General features: G+C 40.6%; 1 protein-coding gene across 1 annotated transcript in view; it reads right to left on the bottom strand.

Moving 5' to 3' along the window:
• Positions 1-17044, bottom strand: part of smg1 (SMG1 nonsense mediated mRNA decay associated PI3K related kinase) — a 73788-nt gene that overhangs the window by 24368 nt on the left and 32376 nt on the right. Inside the window, exons 25-42 of the mRNA XM_040116438.1 lie at positions 15648-15959; positions 15079-15220; positions 14511-14661; positions 14029-14149; positions 12294-12539; positions 11813-11964; positions 11430-11565; positions 10093-10237; positions 9616-9754; positions 7388-7606; positions 7036-7216; positions 6337-6498; positions 5889-6103; positions 4424-4578; positions 1975-2197; positions 1544-1790; positions 612-841; positions 160-405 (exon numbers count right to left, since the gene is read on the bottom strand). Coding sequence (XP_039972372.1) covers positions 160-405; positions 612-841; positions 1544-1790; positions 1975-2197; positions 4424-4578; positions 5889-6103; positions 6337-6498; positions 7036-7216; positions 7388-7606; positions 9616-9754; positions 10093-10237; positions 11430-11565; positions 11813-11964; positions 12294-12539; positions 14029-14149; positions 14511-14661; positions 15079-15220; positions 15648-15959 — 3422 coding nt within the window. The remainder of the gene's footprint in view (positions 1-159; positions 406-611; positions 842-1543; positions 1791-1974; positions 2198-4423; positions 4579-5888; positions 6104-6336; positions 6499-7035; positions 7217-7387; positions 7607-9615; positions 9755-10092; positions 10238-11429; positions 11566-11812; positions 11965-12293; positions 12540-14028; positions 14150-14510; positions 14662-15078; positions 15221-15647; positions 15960-17044) is intronic.

Genomic DNA, 17044 nt, shown 5'->3' with positions numbered 1-17044 from the left:
AACATCCGATACCGTAGTTTTTTATAAAAATAAATTAAAAGATGTTGTTATGAATCAAACAAACAAACAAACAAAAAAAAACAACAACAACAGCTAAGGACATTGTTTTAATCATATTGCACATCACATCATTTTAAAAATGCTAATGGCCATGGTTACCTGAGTAACCCTCCACCACTCGCTGGGTGTGGCGCAGGAACACCACAATTCCTTGGCCAGTAGGTTGGAGGGCGTAGTCTCCATTAACTCTTTCAGCACTTCCTTCATAACGCTGAGAGGCCAGTCTCGTCGTGACACATCTAGACTGAGCCCCACTGCCTTTAGAGCTGGCCCAATGCGACTGTAGTAGAGCTCACTGGGGCGGGGTACTGGAGGCACAGGCTGCTGCTGAAATGAGTCTTGGGCCTGGTCAGGAAACCAAAAAAAAACAAGTTAATGTAGTTCTGACAAAATATTTAAATTGCAATGGACCAGAACATGGGGTTGCAACAGGAGAGGTCGTAAGAAAATGGGCTTGTGCAGCTCGATAAACAATTTCTTGCTGTTTACCTAATCCAGGGTAGGTCTATTTACTACTTTACAGTGCAGCATAGTACAGAGGAGAATATTACCTTCTGAGCCTGCAGCACAGCCTCCCTCTGCTGCCAGCGCTTGTAGAGGCCAAAGAGCGGTGTGGCTCCATCCACCCACTGGATTAGTCCGGATCGGGTTCCGAGAGGGGTGACAGAGTAGTGGCGGGCGTGGAAGTGCGGCTGCTCCTGCTGGTTGATTTTGGTGAACATGGTGTTGACAATTGACAAGAACTGCATGATGCGCTCATCCAAATGCAAATCCTCAAGACCTGAGAGAGACAAGATTTTAATCATTACTTCAGTACTACTGACACTCTTCAACTATTAAATCAGGTATTCTGACAGAGAAAATGCAACTTTTACTAATTCTAATTTAGAACTTGCTTCGTGTAAAATGCATAGGGGGACCGAAGGTGAGCAATTTTTAAAACTACTTTCTACACTATGAGAAATAGTCCTTATGAAAACTGAGGTCTGTGGATCTCCCATAGGAATAACTTTTTTGGAAAGAGGTGTTGTTGAATTTTCAATGCCATGAGCACCGCAAACTAAATTCCATTCACCTCCATTGTATAGGGACGAAGGCAGAAATTTCTTATCTCAAAACATCTGGAAGCCACACTCATAGGTGGAGTGAAAAGCTGGTCATGATGGAGAGGGGAGATGTAATATTGTTTAAAAGCAGGCATAAGGGCGTACATTGTCAGACAATCTCTCTGGGAATACATTCATGATGTTGCACTTGCTTGTATGCATGAAAAGTGCCAAACAGTTGTGTGACAAATGAAAAACAGAGAGCTAGAAACAGAAGATCAAACCCAGCATACTTGCTCTCCTATGCAGAGCTGGCATGAAGCTGGTGAGAATGTGGGATCGTTGGTTTTGGAAAGTTATAAGAAAATTTCGGACAGAATTTATTTATTCACATATTTATTCCCACTTATGTTCATTGCTATGAGCTGGTCTCCTACCTTTAAAAAGGTAAGGGTAGTTGCATCCATCTGAGCCCAGGAAAAAGAGTTTCTTAGGCTTAGTCTTGGTGGGCAGGATGGTAATGGTGTTGCCTACGCTCTGAATGGTGACAGCGTCGGATGCAGACACCTCGCCTGGCAGGGCCATCTCTGTTGTGGTCATAGACACCAGGCGAGGGCTAATCTCATCCAGATGAAGCAGATAGCTGGCTCGCTTCTGAGCACGCTGCTGCAGGCTCATCATGATCTGGCCAATACACACACACCAATTGGGTCAAACTTTTTCAATGTGTAAAATGTATAATGATTGTATGAATGCTGTATGGACACTAAAATGTATATAACTATTAATACAGCTATATCTATGCAAATGGATCTGTCTGAAACTTAGTGAATTAAGCACATATACATGCATACAAACACATGCACACCTGTTTGAAGGAAAGCCAACTGCTGGCAGGGTTGGCTGGGTTGGCAGGGTTTCTCAGGCGCTCCAGGGCAGAGGTGATGGCATCACCGTAGGTCTGCTGGAACCAGGTCTCATGTGGCGTCTCTGCTGGAGCTGCTGTGATGCTACAGACGTGATCCAGGGCAAAAACCACGGGACGCATCAGAGCAGAGTGCTTCTCACGCATAATGGCAATCTTTTCTTCCCTGCAGCAAAACAAAGATTGTAACTAAAGTTGCAAGCAAATATAACAGGGTCCAAGCAGTTCAGCACTTCGATCGGTGAGTGAGAAGCCAAGAACATCGCTAATTATGACTTTAAGAGGTAGTTTAACACAGCTTTGTATGCTTGGGGAAGCTCACACGTCCTCCAGTGCACCCTGCCAGAATGTGATCCAGCCTTGGATCATTAGTACTGTAATGTCTCTGTCTGCACAAAAACATCAAGTTACTTTTCATCTCCTTTATGAGAGATAACGTGTCAGAATTGAGTTTTCTGACACTCTTATCACTGCAGGTCAGGATAACATTCCATATATGAATATCAAAAACACTGACATAAATATCAAAAACATTCAACATTCAATATTTTTCAACATTTACTATGCTACAACAAGAAAAATGGTATATAGTAAGAAAAGAGAAACTACCATTATCCTGTCTGGCATGTAGTCAGGACCATTAGACATTTGCCTACTGGAGACACTATACTCCATGAGGAAAATGAGATGAGTATGAGATGAGAAAAACCCCACAGAAGAATGTCAGTCCAAGAATCTCTTTTAGCTGATGTTTGTCTTTTGCCAACGATGCTTTTAAGGACCTGACACTAGCATATAGGGCAGAAAATGGCAATGTAAGACCATGGAATTTGAGTAATAATGAATATTTAACAATTATATATCATTCCAACCAAAAAGCGTATCATATCAGAATTATAAATAATGCCTTTATATGCCTAAATATGATTTCAGAAACCAAAGTTAGGTCCATAAGTTTTTGGACAGTGACACAATTTACGTAATTTTGACACTGTACACAACCACAATGGATGTCAGGTGACTGACTTGACCATTAAAGAATATTCAATTTCTTTGCCTTGAGAAGCTCTTGGGTTGCTTTTGCAGTATGTTTTGGGTCATTATCCATCTGTACTGTGAAGCACCATCCTATCAGTTGTGCATGATGTGGTGGAATCTTAGCAGATAGTATAGCCCTATGCAGTTCAGAATTCATCCTGCTACTTCTTTCAGCAGTCACATCATCAGTAAACCCCAGTGACAGTTCCATTGACAGCCATACATGCCCATGCCATAACACTGCCTCCACCATGTTTGACAGATGATGTGGTATGCTTGGGTAATGAGCTGTTTACTTCCTTCTCCATACTCTTCTCTTTCCATCATTCTGGTACAAGTTAATCTTGGTTTCATCTGTCCAAAGAATCTTGTTCCAGAACAGGGCAGGCTTTTAGATGTTTTAATAGCAAAGTCTAAACTGGCCTTCTGTTACCAAGGGTTTCCACATTATGGTAAACCCTCTATATTTACATTCACGAATGTGTCTCTCGATTGTACACTTTGACAATGTCTCCTCGAGTGTGTTTTTCACCTGATTAGATGTTTTGAAGGGGTTTTTCTTCACCAAGTAAAGAACCCTCTGATCCCCCACTTAAGTTGTCTTCCGTGGTCCTCTAGGCCTTTTAGTGTTGCTGCAGTCACTAGTGCACTAATGCATTGGCCATTGCGCCTCAAAATTAATTGGCGCAAACTGTTTCTCTTGTGTCATCAGGGGGGGGGATTGACAGACAGTGTTGCCAACTTAGCACCTTTGTCGCTATATTTACCTGCTTGTCACACCCCTTTAGCGACTTTTCTTCAGAAAGGCACTAGCGACAAATCTAGCGACTTTTTGGACAAACCTTAGCTACTTTCTGTAGAAGAGAGTCGCCAGTATTGTCAGTCTTAATGGGCCATGTTTCAGTCACTATTTCATCCTTTTTCCGTTGTCTGACAGACACACAAAAACATTTAACACAAAAACCTGGAAATGAGAACAGCCTTATTGGGAATATGGCTGTATTAAATTACTGTATATGTGAGCACAGAGAGTAGGAGAGAAGCAAATAGATACTATAGATAAGTCTTGTCTGAAACAATCTTAGTACAGAGAGCAAATCAAAAAAAAAAAATTCTCCTACAAAGAGCTGTTTTTATTTTTTTTACAAAAAAAATGCCAAAATGTGGGGGGGTTCTTTTAACAGAAATTCAGCCCTTTCTAGTAATACTAAATAATACCAAATAAAGTACTATTACATGTAGTGTTAAATCAATGTTAAAGAATGTAAATTTTTAGTTGTTAGTGAAGAATATACTGTAAGTCCTGGAAGGACCTCAGCTTCTAAAAAGTATACAATAAGTAGGTGAGCCTCACCTGCGCAGTGTGTTGTTGTTCTGGACCCTCTTGACCTCATCCTCCAGCTGTTGGATCCTACGCAGGACATGCATGTGTTGCTGTTGTAACACACCCAGCCACAGTTCATCCCACAGTAAGGTTACTCTACGCAGCTCACCCACCAGCTGCTGGACCTGGTCAGCAGACAGGACTGGTTAGCAGCTTCAAAACACTACTGCGTGAACCTGATTTAAAGACCCTACATGGTACATAGTGCTGTCACTTTCTCAAAAAGTCAAACTGAAATGAACTTGAACTGGCACGCCAAACAGCCATCTCTGCAATAAAACACTTTATTAGCTTTATTTACTGATGGGTCAATAGGGCAGCAATACATCAAGCTGGTAGTGAATTTTAAGAATGCCCTCTGCTGTAACACAAGCCAAACTACTTCAAACAGTCTGATGTACTGACTGTAAATTTTGAATTCAAACAGTTCATTACAGTTTCATTATTTTTTTTATCCATGTTCAAACGAATGAATTTTGAAGTCACAGCCCTAAACCTTATTTCAATGCAGCCAATCAAGTGTTGCGTAAAGCATTAATGTCAGCGCTGTATAATAGGCGTAGCAGATCAGACTGCAGCTGCTCCACAACACAAAAGAACCACAGACTTTGAAAAGCATTCAGCTGCTCAAGTCTCCTTCTTGTCTAACGTACAAACATGAACACACGTGCTGTCTTGCGCCTTAGCTTGTCGGATGAAACAAATGAACTTTGGGAAAAGTGACCTGGTAATGTCAGTTTGCAAGCTAGAAAGTTAATTAGCTGCTCAGATGCAGCACAATAAAAAGCATGTAAAGGTACCTGAAGATGTCACTTCAGTCTGGTTAGATGCCTGTGTTGTCCTTACTCTTCACTACCGTTAACAACACACTGTGTGTGACAGCGTGTTGTGTAGCTACAGCACAAGTTTACTTTGTTGCTTGCTCCCTTACAGTGTAACAACAGCACTATGAAAACCTGCCAGCAGACAGACAAGACACACCCCTCCAGCTGGATTGAGACAAAAAGAAGCAGTTTTGATATTTTCCCAAAACCCTTTTTCTTCCTTTTAATAATAAACAACAATTAACAATAGATTAAAAAACATATGGACTGATTGTTAAATGTTTCTGACTACTAAAAGGAAAGACTAAATGTGATTTCAGCTGGACTTTATGACACTTTGGGGAAGTTTATGGATGATTATTCAATATCATCAGGAACTGTCTTGTAATGTGGCTTTCTTTTTGGCCATAGCTAATATAACAAGTAACATGAACACACTGTGGAATGCTGTTATTCTGCTCTGTCTGATATAATGTGTCATTTTTGATAGATGAGGTTCTGACATAGCCCCTTTCCCTAAGTCTGTAAGAGCAAAAATGTATCCAGTGTGAGACAGGGACAAAATCTGTCCTTGAAACAGTGTAGAAGTCTAATTGTGTGCAGCCTCCAACCTGAAGCACCATGGTATGGTTGGCTAAGGACAGCTTCTCCACGATTTTGCTGTAACAGTCCTGCATCATGGCTTGGTCTTCACTTGAGCAGAAGGTTGCCAGGTCTTCTGGAGCTCCTTCTTGTCGGCTACTCTCGGGCTGCTCCTCCTCCCCTACCAGGCCCTCTCCCTGCATGCTGCCCAAGAAGGTGGGCAGGGCTGATGGCAATTTGCTCCCTATCAACACATCATCATCAATTAACAGATCCAAAGTATTTACATGAGTTCTGGCATTGTTAATAATTTCCACTGTCATTAAGGCCACTAAAATGATATTTTCACTGCAACGCAATATAAAAATAGTTGACCAAGAAATTACTTCTAATCAAATAAATGAGACATGTTTAACATGATTTCAAACTTTTTAAAAAGGAGCTGCACATAGCCATGTCAACAGAATTAAAAAATACCTGCATTCTGAGCCTCCCCTCCCAGGGAGAGTGACCCCACAATGGCTGGGTAGAGGATGAGATGTGGGGAGTCCTGGGCTACTCGACATAGCAGGCTGCATATGCTCTGTCGGATGTATGCCTCTGGATGGTTGAGACGGGAAAAGAGCTGGGGGATGATACCTGAGGACGACAAACATTATAATAAAAATAAAAGGCAGTGGTAAGGGTTGGGTTATGTTTGGTATTTCGTAGTTTGTATGCCATGTTGTCAGACCATGTCGAAAGGCAAGAGTATTTATAACTGTTCTGAATCGCTACAGTCAACGGCAGGTGAACATACACTCATCACAGAGAGGGGGAAGAAGAGATAATCATTTATATGTATGGGGATAGTGGCACACATTTTCAGACAGGCCCTCCTGGGAAGACAATGATCATGTTTACACAGTGACAACAGTTGTGTAACAAATGTAAAAAGAGAGCTTGTGAGAATCTTAAACCCTGCTTACTTTCTCACTTCCACACACCTGGCCAATGAGTGCATGAAGTGGGTGTGAATGTCGACTTGTTCAGTCAACTATAAATGAAAACTCTAAATTTAAATGTAGCTTTCTGCACTCAGGACCAGAAGAAAACCTGAATGAACCACAACCAAACTTTCAGACACTGTTTGCATGTAAAGAATTCATATGTGGATGCTTTTGCAGTATGACATACCCCTCCAGGGTGCTGTAGGGGTTGAGGCTAGGCCCAGCTCAAGCCTCTCCCTCAGTTCACCAGCATGCTTCACCAGCAGACGGAGGAGACGCAGGGTTGCCATGACGATCACATCATCATTGCTCTGTTTGCTGTTTTGATAGGACAGCAGGAGTTTAGGGTCATCCTCATCTATGGGGACCTAAAACACACAGCAGACATTCAGGATAAAGGACTGAAAATGAAGACTGCCCTCACTCCCAGTCATGGTCTTCAACAGCAACATACTGCTTCACAGTGATGAGGTTCATAGAGTGTAGCCCCTAGCAATCCTGCAGATTCTTCCTCACCTGTCCAGCATTCAGAGTCTCACCTGTCCAGCATTCATCTTGAGGAAGGTGAAATAGGCTTGGCAGGAGACCCGGTAGAGGCCAAAAATGCGGTCCACCACCTGTCTCCAAACCCGGATTAGACCATCTGCTACAGGCTGGCCCGCCTCCCCGAGCCACGGACATGAACTAGTGAGCTGCCGCCAAATCACGTCTACCATGTCGTCCTCATCATCTTCCTGCTGTAGAGCCATGTCCTCGTCCTGACACACAACAGAACAGTAGAATCAGAACAACCTGCCCTTTACAAGAGTGAGCTGTTAATGAGAACCCTAGAAAAGATAACAATTAGTCTTTTAGGAAAGACAAGGATCACACCAATTGAGGTGCGTATGCAATGTTCCAACACCCAACATTTGAAAGATTGCTTCAGAACAGTAACCTTTTTAATAATAAGAGGCTACCAAGTTTAAATTATCCTTTTCCATCAGCAAATATTTGCTTAGTTTGTCTACACAGTAAATGATTAGAATGAGCAAGTTAGAGACATTGTGTAGTTCTGTCTATTTGATATTGCGACTATGATGTCTGAATTGATGTCAGAAAGACATTTTGGCAGGGTAAGGGTACTTGAAAAGGTCAGAAAAACAAAACTCAGAACTAAGGTCCTCCAACTGAAATGGAGGTTAAGTTCCTTTATTCGTAGAAAGGTTACTGCCTTTTAAAAAAGGCCATTTGTGTTGTGGAGTATTAAAAAAAAATGTGTCAACTGTCATTTTCATTAACCAAAACAATGATGACAATGTTTTAAAAGGAAAAGTAGACTAAAACAGAATTGACAATAACCTTTGAAAACAAAAATGATGACAAAATGTATTAAATTTTTTAATCGATGAATATTACTTAAATGATAATGTGAAAGACAGACAAGAAGCCAGATGAACTAATTAATGTTTTAATTCAAAGTCTTAGTTAGTGCCCTGTATGCATTTGCAGAACCACACACTGTAGCCTAGCTTCAAATTAGTAAAGCAGTATCCTCCAACACCCCAAAATATCTCTTGTGAGAGTGAGAGAGGGACTTGGACACTCTTAACAAGTAAACAGCCTTTTCCACTAACCTTACGAGAATGACCGCTGTAACCATGGTTACTGGTTACATGTGACCCCACGGTTACATGTGACACCATGATGACACTACAAAAGATGGTGACACCTGTAGCCACCAAAGATGGTGATGCCTTAAAATTAAACTAAAATTTCACTAACAATAGAATAAACATAACTGAGAACTGTTTAAAGACAAAACAAAAAATTCTTATCCTAATGTTAGATGCAGAAAAAGCATTTGCTAAGGGTCTCATCATATCTGAGGTGTGTCCAACACTTAAATACAATGATAAATGTAGTAGTGGATTAAAAATAATATAGAACACATCAAAATCAAGAAAATCAATTAATGTCTTTCAGAGAACAAGGCAAGGAGACCAGAGTGTGTTTCGATTTGAGGTGACAGAAATGATTGCATGTATTCGCACTTCATGCAACCATTGTCGTCCGACAATTTATATAGCCATATAATGGAAGTTGTTTCTGTCTTTTTTTTTTTTTTTTTTTTTTTTAAACCCACTCCTGTTCCTTCTGTGCAGCGCTTTCAGCCATTTCAAACAAAGCAGCATGGGCTCTCATATTTTCCGGATGATTCGCTGGCACAGGCTAATGACAACGAAGCCCATGGCAAATCTTCTTCTTTCTGACAGACTATGCACGCTTTAGCGTATTGCTACCTCCTAGATATGTAGTTACATCATTGCTGCTTTAGATCTGTGAGGGCTCTACTCATCAGCACGGTATAGTCAAAATCCATACTGTAGGGCAAATTCTTACTGGTGTACTTTCTATACTGTTTATACCGTCCACCCCTACTCCCAACCCATTTCCACTTACAGCAATATTTGGGTAGTTGCTGAAGAAGCTAATGATACTTTGTGGATGTGACTATTGCTGAAACTGACAACAATATATCACAAGCACAATTCAATAAGCTGTCATATCATTAATATTATTCGTTTTTTGGGGGGGGGTTTTTAACATTGTTTTGTTTATTATTTATTTTTTCTTTAAAATATTTATTCCTTTTCTTTTAAATTCTTTTCCCGACCAAGTGTGTCAGTGGGTGGGATGGTGGTGGTATCTGTGATTGTTATCTTCTATGTCTATCCGTTTTATATTAAAAATCAGAAATAAAGTGTTAATAAAAAAAACCCTCTACCTGTATGCCAGTACGTCGACACATGGCCTGTCCAAGAATGCTGAAAATGGTGTCCTTGTCTTCGTCACTGGTGGTTGCTGGCAGCAGCACCTCTATCTCTTCCTTTTCCCCAGGAAGAAGAGGCAATCCCTCCCCTTGGCTGAGGAGAAAAAAAATAAAAACAGATGGAATATTCTCACAGTATGCTGTTCATAGGGCTGATGGGTCTAGAAATACAAGACAATACAATACTACCCCCAACTACAGCATCAAAAGTTACCATGGAGTTAATCAATACCTCTCCGAAAAGAAAAAGAAAAACAACAGAAAAACAACAGAAGATTATCAGCTTCCTAATCATAATCAATACCTCTCCAACAAGAAAAAAAACAAAAAACAAGAGAAGATTATCAGCTTCATAATGAATTGACTGTATTAGGTCATACAAGTGAGCTCCAAAATTGGTAACTACACATTTATGCCAACGGGTCAACAAACCTGGCATTATCCACCACCTTCCTACCCCAGCGGTAAGCCCAGCTGGCCAGGGCTGCCCAGGACTTGGCCACCTCTGGAGCCAGGCTGGTGGATAGCTGGTAGAGTTGGCCCAACACAAAGTCTGGCTCCCCAACGCCCACACTCACTGCACAAGGAAGATCAAAATGTAGCTAGAATCAAATCGACAACTCTATTATACCTTTGAAAAAAGCTGGGAAAGGTGTGTGAGAGTATGCAGCTTTGTTATGACTGATATCTTTGGAGATATTTAAGGTAACTATATTAACTTGGAAGCATGTTCCAGTCTTCTTTCTTTATGAAAATATGACATGAAAATGTAATTTACTGACCAACATCACTGGCCACATGTTTTCTGTAGAAACTGAAGTTGGTGTTTGTGTTCTGAAGCAAAGGGTGACAAAGAAAAAACAGTGGAGTGCTCCTTCTGTGTTGTTAATGTTATGTCCCCAGTAATTGAGAAAACCCTCTTTGCTGCAGTATTAGTGCTGAGAAATGCCCATGTACAAGCGCAGGGCTTTTGACATACAGACTACGGACCGAGTTATTATCTTCGCCCCACCAGAGTTGGCTGAAATTTTGCAGTGCTGCAGTGAGAGTTAGCTGAAATTTTGTAGTGCTGCAGTGTGTGTTGGTCAGCAGGTCTCATTTGTCAGAGCTGCAGTTCAGTGCCTTGCTCCAATAACGTTAGTGTGTAGGTGACGGGGTACGAAGTTTTCAAAAAATACTTTCTTTGTTTTGCCAAAGCCAATTATTAAGTCATTAAATCCAAAATGTGCCCAAACATTTGCCTTTTTGAAGATTAACTACGACATGACTCTAGTATGTCTGCGCTGTAAGATGTCCCTGTGCTGCACTATGCTGTTACAGTTAAGTTCTCCCTTTTTCGTTCATCAACATAAAGTTAATAACTAACATTATTACAAAATCAATTTATGGCATTTACGAATTGATTCAGAACTGCAGAAGATAAGAACTGCAATTTTTATGTGAACTGATTTTTTCCATTGTGTCCTGCTGTTCACACTCATGCCGTGTGCAGCATAAAATCAGATTCACAGTTGCTCACAAAATGATGGAAAAAGGCCAATTATTGCCTGACTTCTTTATTAAAATGACAGTTTTTTTTTTTTGCTGCCCCCAGAATTTTATGACCTGTAGTATTAAACTGCATTTGCTGTTACCACCACTAACTACAGATGCCCCAAATCAACCAGGACTGAAATTTTCGAGAATACCACTTTAACGTGTGCTGAGAGTGGATACCTTACCATAAATGTGTCGTATTAAGCCAGCTGTACCTTAACTGCAAATGTTACCTGAGGTCTCAGCAATGATGTGGGGAATGCCTTGGTCCTCAAGGGGAAGCTCAAGCAGAGCAGCGATATTCCGGCTCAGAGGTGACATGTTGCCCACCGCATTGGATGAGATCATTGTTCCTGACTTCTTTACCACCTAAACCGAAACATCACCAGTCCTTAAACAATTGTTAGTTTTTTCTTTGATAATACCACCACCCAGTGTATCCTTGGTTTAAAAAAAAAAAAAAAAAAAAAAAAACAGAACAAAATTCTTCGAAGCACAAAAAGGCCTTTTTTACCCAAGAATACCTTAGTAAAATTATGAAATTGTCAGGCTTAGATATCAAAACAAAGAAATTCAGACCAAAGTAAATTAAAGCTGTACTGATAGGTAAGCATGCCTGTTTCAGCTGAGGTGTCATGTCCTTCCAGTCAGCCAACAGCCATTTGCAAAGTGTCAGTAGTGAGCGGCAGGCAGCACCTTCATTCTTCCCCACATGGCAGTAGGACAAAGCGGCCCTGCTCAGCATCTCCATGGCTGTCATAGACTGGCCTGTGGACAGAGATACTGCTTAGAGGAAACTGATGACAGTGTCCTGAGCATAAACATCCACACACTGCAGAAATATTGTGGGTTCTGATAGCTGAGCAACTCGGGATCAGCCTTTATGTCTTTGTCAGATGGAAATTTGTGACCTGTGTGCCTCTTCAAAAGTTCAAAAATGTTTTTTGCCACTGGTCTGAGAACTGTTGTTCTTGTGTCTGTATGCTAAAGCTGCTTTGGACAGAGTTAATGGAAATTCTCAGCTTTATCTTAGCCAAAATCACCATTCTATTTCCCTAACAGTAGTGCACAGACTTTGAATGTCTCCTGTTCCTCACCTGCAGCTCTCAGTACTTTTGCCTTTTCTATCTGCAGCTCTGGTCCCCATTTTTCCCCTGGAGTGCCTTCCAGAGTGAGACAACTGAAGGCCTGGCTCAGCTCGTCCTGCTGCTTCTCCTCTTGTGTCCCTTCACTGCACTGGCTGAGCAGGCGGGAGGCCAAAGCAATGTTGCCTTTTTTCCGGGCAAATTTGACAGCGGTCAGACAAAGTTCCACTAGGTGGCCGTCTATGGAGGAAGAGTAACCTAGACAAGAATGGAGATGTCAAAATCTCAGAGCTCCATGTAGAAAGGGTTACAGGGTTTTTCCATGGACCTGGGTCTGTCCACTTCAGATCTCAGCCTTATTTTATAGTCTACTGGTTGCTTTCAGCCATTTTCTGACTTTGTTAAGTTACTGCTGATGCAAACCCATCAGTTCCTGCTGCTGCATTTTCACATTAAAAGCATTCCATTGGTGAACCCACAGGAGGATTTTATTGTGAAGAAGTTATAGGAACTGCAATGTGTTTGTCACCGAGTCTCTCACTTTGGTTGTGTTGCTATTCCTCAATAAGACAGGTGTAAACAAAAGAATATGTACATATTTGGCTCTATTTGATCAGTTTTAAATATGGCAGGGAGGAAACATACATAACAAAACCGGCGCATAGAGCTCTCAGATGAAGAGCTGCAGACTATCATTACTTACATCCAAATTATGCACACGTGCGGGGCATTAAACAACAAAATTCTGTATTATTGCTAGATTCAACAGCCTAGGATAAGGTCACATTTTTTTCAAGTCTGTCTTGAAACAATAGTGAGATGCCCATTGAACACTAATCATTCCTCTTGTTCATAGTGGTCATTAAAAGATTCATAGTTGTAAGTGATGAGGGACAAAATCACTCAATCACAGTCCTTGTCCAGTGTAAAAATGTATTCTAAGGTTATCTGAGACTAATATGAGGCTTAAGCACTCTGAATTAGACAATGCAAATGGACATCTTCCAAAGTTAATGTTTTTAATGTAGAATTCCCTCTCTCTAACTCCCTGGACAGTGTCGCGATGCTAAGCTGCAGTGGGAGGACAGTAAAAAAAAAAGGTAATTTTGTGCCAAAAGACAAAATTGCCTTACCTTTGGAAGATAGTCATTGTGTTTGTCCAACTCAGACTGCTGAAGGCTCATATTAATTTCAGAGATGATATGAGGCTGGGGTGGCTTTAGGACATTATTCGTTCAGGTGCTTGTGGTTTCTTGGTTCAAGCCTTTTCTTATTTATATTTTTCGTTTCAATACACACTTAACCTTATAACTGGTGTTTTTTCTTCATTACACCTAAATACAAGTAGGAGAAATATGTCATTCAATTCCCTGCACATGTACCGTTAGGTCATCGGCCCCACACCATAGTCATCAACTTTTATGGGACAACCCTAATGTTAACACATGCAATGTTACACAAACAGTTGCTGGGCTATTCGCAAATAAGTTTAATGGTCACACAGGATGTGTTATTTGTAATACATCATTACATTATTTGTCCACAGAAACCATATTAAGTTTGAGATCATTTTTCAGCCAATAATCCCAACAATCAGTGCAAATCTTCAAAAAGGAAAGATAATGCCAACAACTGCCAATTAGGAAAACATTATGAACACAACTGCAATCTGATCAACACAAAACTCGTGTCATGACTAGAAGCCGTCAATACTGTCAATGTGCCTATTTACGTCATTGATATTTACCTTTAAGTTTGTGGAGGAGTTGTCTCTGGAACATGGTGTATCTGAGGGCCTGAAGGAAAGGCTGGATGTCCTGTTGCTTACAAGAGCTCAGAGCGTCACTGCACAGAGGAATCACACAGTCCTGCAAAGAATAAACACAATACAGGGTGGAATTAAACCTGCATCTTGTAGTCTTTGGTCAGAACAATCATGAAGTTTACTTTGTTGCTCTTTTTACATCTGTTTACTTCAGGCTAACACTGCAGCACACTATAAATTCGTCAGCAGCTCTGTCATTCAACAGTCTTAGTATCTTGGTGTTTAGCAAAGAATGAAGGATCTTTGGTTGTGCTCTTTTTCATAACATAAATTTAAATTCTCTGTTGTCCAAACCGTTAAACACTTCAGGAAAACAATAAAAAAAGCTATACAAACATTCTTATTGTAAATGCATTCTATTTAGATTGCATATACAATCAAGTGAGAAGTGTGGGTCTACATACTTCTTGTCCAGTGAGTGTATTCTCCAGCGTGGCAGTGCAGTGGAGTTGCAGGGTGGGCAGGGTGGGCAAGGCATCAGACAGGGTGAGGGTGGACAGGCGAAGAGGACCCAAGCAGATCCGCCCAGTCTGTTTCAGGCAGCGCACCAACGTACTACAACATCACGTCACATGATTAACTAACAGACTGCGTACCTCTTTGATGAGTACATGGAACTAGTCATTAAAAAAAAAGTTCACATCAGTATTTACAAAGCAAGTTCAACATTGAGAAAAGACATCTTTTTGGTTTCTTGAGGAATGCTGCTGAAACTTGACAGCTTTTCCGGTAAAAGAAAAAAAAAAAAAAAAAAAAAAAAAAGGACCACAGGGACCTATACACCAAAACTGCAAAGTGTTTTTAGACCACATAATCATGAGATGGTCAAATAACATTTTGTAGTGGGACAGCACATCTTATGAACTAGTTCTGTTTGATCCTAACCCAGTCCATAAGGGTACCTGGATCCCTGAACCCTTTAGGACCTGATAGTGGTTTCTGTTTCCAGTATACCTTCAGAGTTATACTCACTCTGGATTGGCTGAGGTCCTCTGCTCCTGCTGTTGATTGGCTTTCGTCATGGCAGAAACAGCACTTCGAAGAAGCTGCACCTCGATGGCTCTCTGAAGCTCAGTTGGATCTGGACTCATTGAGGGCAGAAGCCTCTTCAGATCTGACAAACAGACAAACAGACAAACACACACACACACACACACACACACACACACACACACACACACACACACACACACAAGAATGTGAAATTTTTAAGGGCTAAATGGGAATACTCTAAAAATATTTGCACCAGTTTATTATGTACAAATGTATAAACTAATCTACAGTCCAACTCTTTGAAGAGTGCAATGTTTGGTTGCTCACATTGTCAAAAGAGTAGTTTAGTGGGGTATATTAGATTGCATTAAAATATGATGATTATGATATGATATTCTTGGTTGACAAAACTTAAGCCTATGAAGAATGATATTTTGTTGTTTTCTTCATCAAATTAAAAACTTTAATATTTACAGGATTTCTTCTTCATCTCTAACAATCTAAGCATCAGGAAAATTAATTTGTTTAAAGATTTTCCAGTCTTTTACCCAGTTTGTCCTTGCTGCTGGAGAGTGAGCTGTAGTCCTCTCCGGGCAGCAGCTCCAGCTGAGCTCCACACTCTGCTAGATCTCCCTCCTCAAAGCGGCTCAGAGCCTGGATGTAGTTGAAATCTGTCCTCAGGTTGATGCTGACTGGACTGGTGGAGTTCTGTTTGAGGGCATGGACGGTGGCCTGCCACTCCTTAACCGAGGCCCAATCAAAGAGTGCCACGTAACACTGACATGCTTTGTTGGCAAGGAAGTTGACTACCTCAGGAGGGCACTCACTGGACTTCAGCAGCAGAGTCCTCCTGCTGTCACCTTTTTAATGGAACCCCCCCCGCCCAAAAAAAAAGCACTTTGAGCAGGAGTCCTATGATGTTGCACTGCATTCACAGTTATCGGTGGCGAGTATTGAGAGTATTCCTTTGACCTGTCATCCCAATAAATATACAAGGAGCTAAATTCCTGACACATAATAATAATAATAATAATAATAATTATAATGACATTAAAAAAAACATTAAAAAATAATAAATGAGAAAAAAATAAAAAGCAAACAACTCCACACTAACTCGTCTAAGGGCGAAAAGCACTGTTGCAATGACTAAACATGACTAAAGCTGTATGAAACTGCCTTATTCAATCAACCAAATGTTATATTATATAACTAGGTTATTTAGATGGAAAAACATGCCTTCACTGTCATTATACAGCATAGCATGCAGTGTGATGCGCTTAAAATGATCCAATTTAGATTTAAATCTAATAATGAGCCAAGCTCAGATAGATTGGCATCAGGGCAGAGGTCATTCTTGTAATGGGTCTATATCAGCTATATAGCCTGATGGATTTGTATCCACTGTGTACAGAGGAAACCAACTGTGCTCAAGGTACACCAACTGTCAAAAACAACCTGCTGTGCTTCACTGGAATCTAATACAATACTGCCTTTTACAGTGAGCCGGTGAACTGCACAGAGAAAAAGCAGACATCCAGAAGCACGGACGTCCTTTTTTTTTTAACCTCAATCAACTAGTGGGTAGGGCTGGTGAACCTAATGTTCTGGCAACTCTGATTTATTTATCAACATATTTTGTTTTGAGGCAATAAAAACTGTCTATGGACCAACTGGTGTGATAGAGATATTACAGATTACTCAATTATACTGAGATATTACATAACTGTTTCATAGACATTCATGATGGATATCAGCACTTTTCAGCTACAAACAGATATTTTTTGGTTTTTATTGAGCCCCCTAATAGCGGTACTAAACTTTGAATCAACAAGCCTGTTCTCTACAACTTCATCTTTAAATTAAACTGATTTCTGGGGTCATCGATTTCAATCTAGACAAAATGACTGAAGTGCAAATACAAGAAGAACAAAACTCATTTTATTTT

Source organism: Xiphias gladius, chromosome 3 (genome assembly GCF_016859285.1).
Source record: "Xiphias gladius isolate SHS-SW01 ecotype Sanya breed wild chromosome 3, ASM1685928v1, whole genome shotgun sequence".
Taxonomy (NCBI): Eukaryota; Metazoa; Chordata; class Actinopteri; order Istiophoriformes; family Xiphiidae; genus Xiphias; species Xiphias gladius.
The sequence above is the reverse complement of the archived record's forward strand: the minus strand, read 5'-3'. Positions and strand labels throughout refer to the sequence as shown.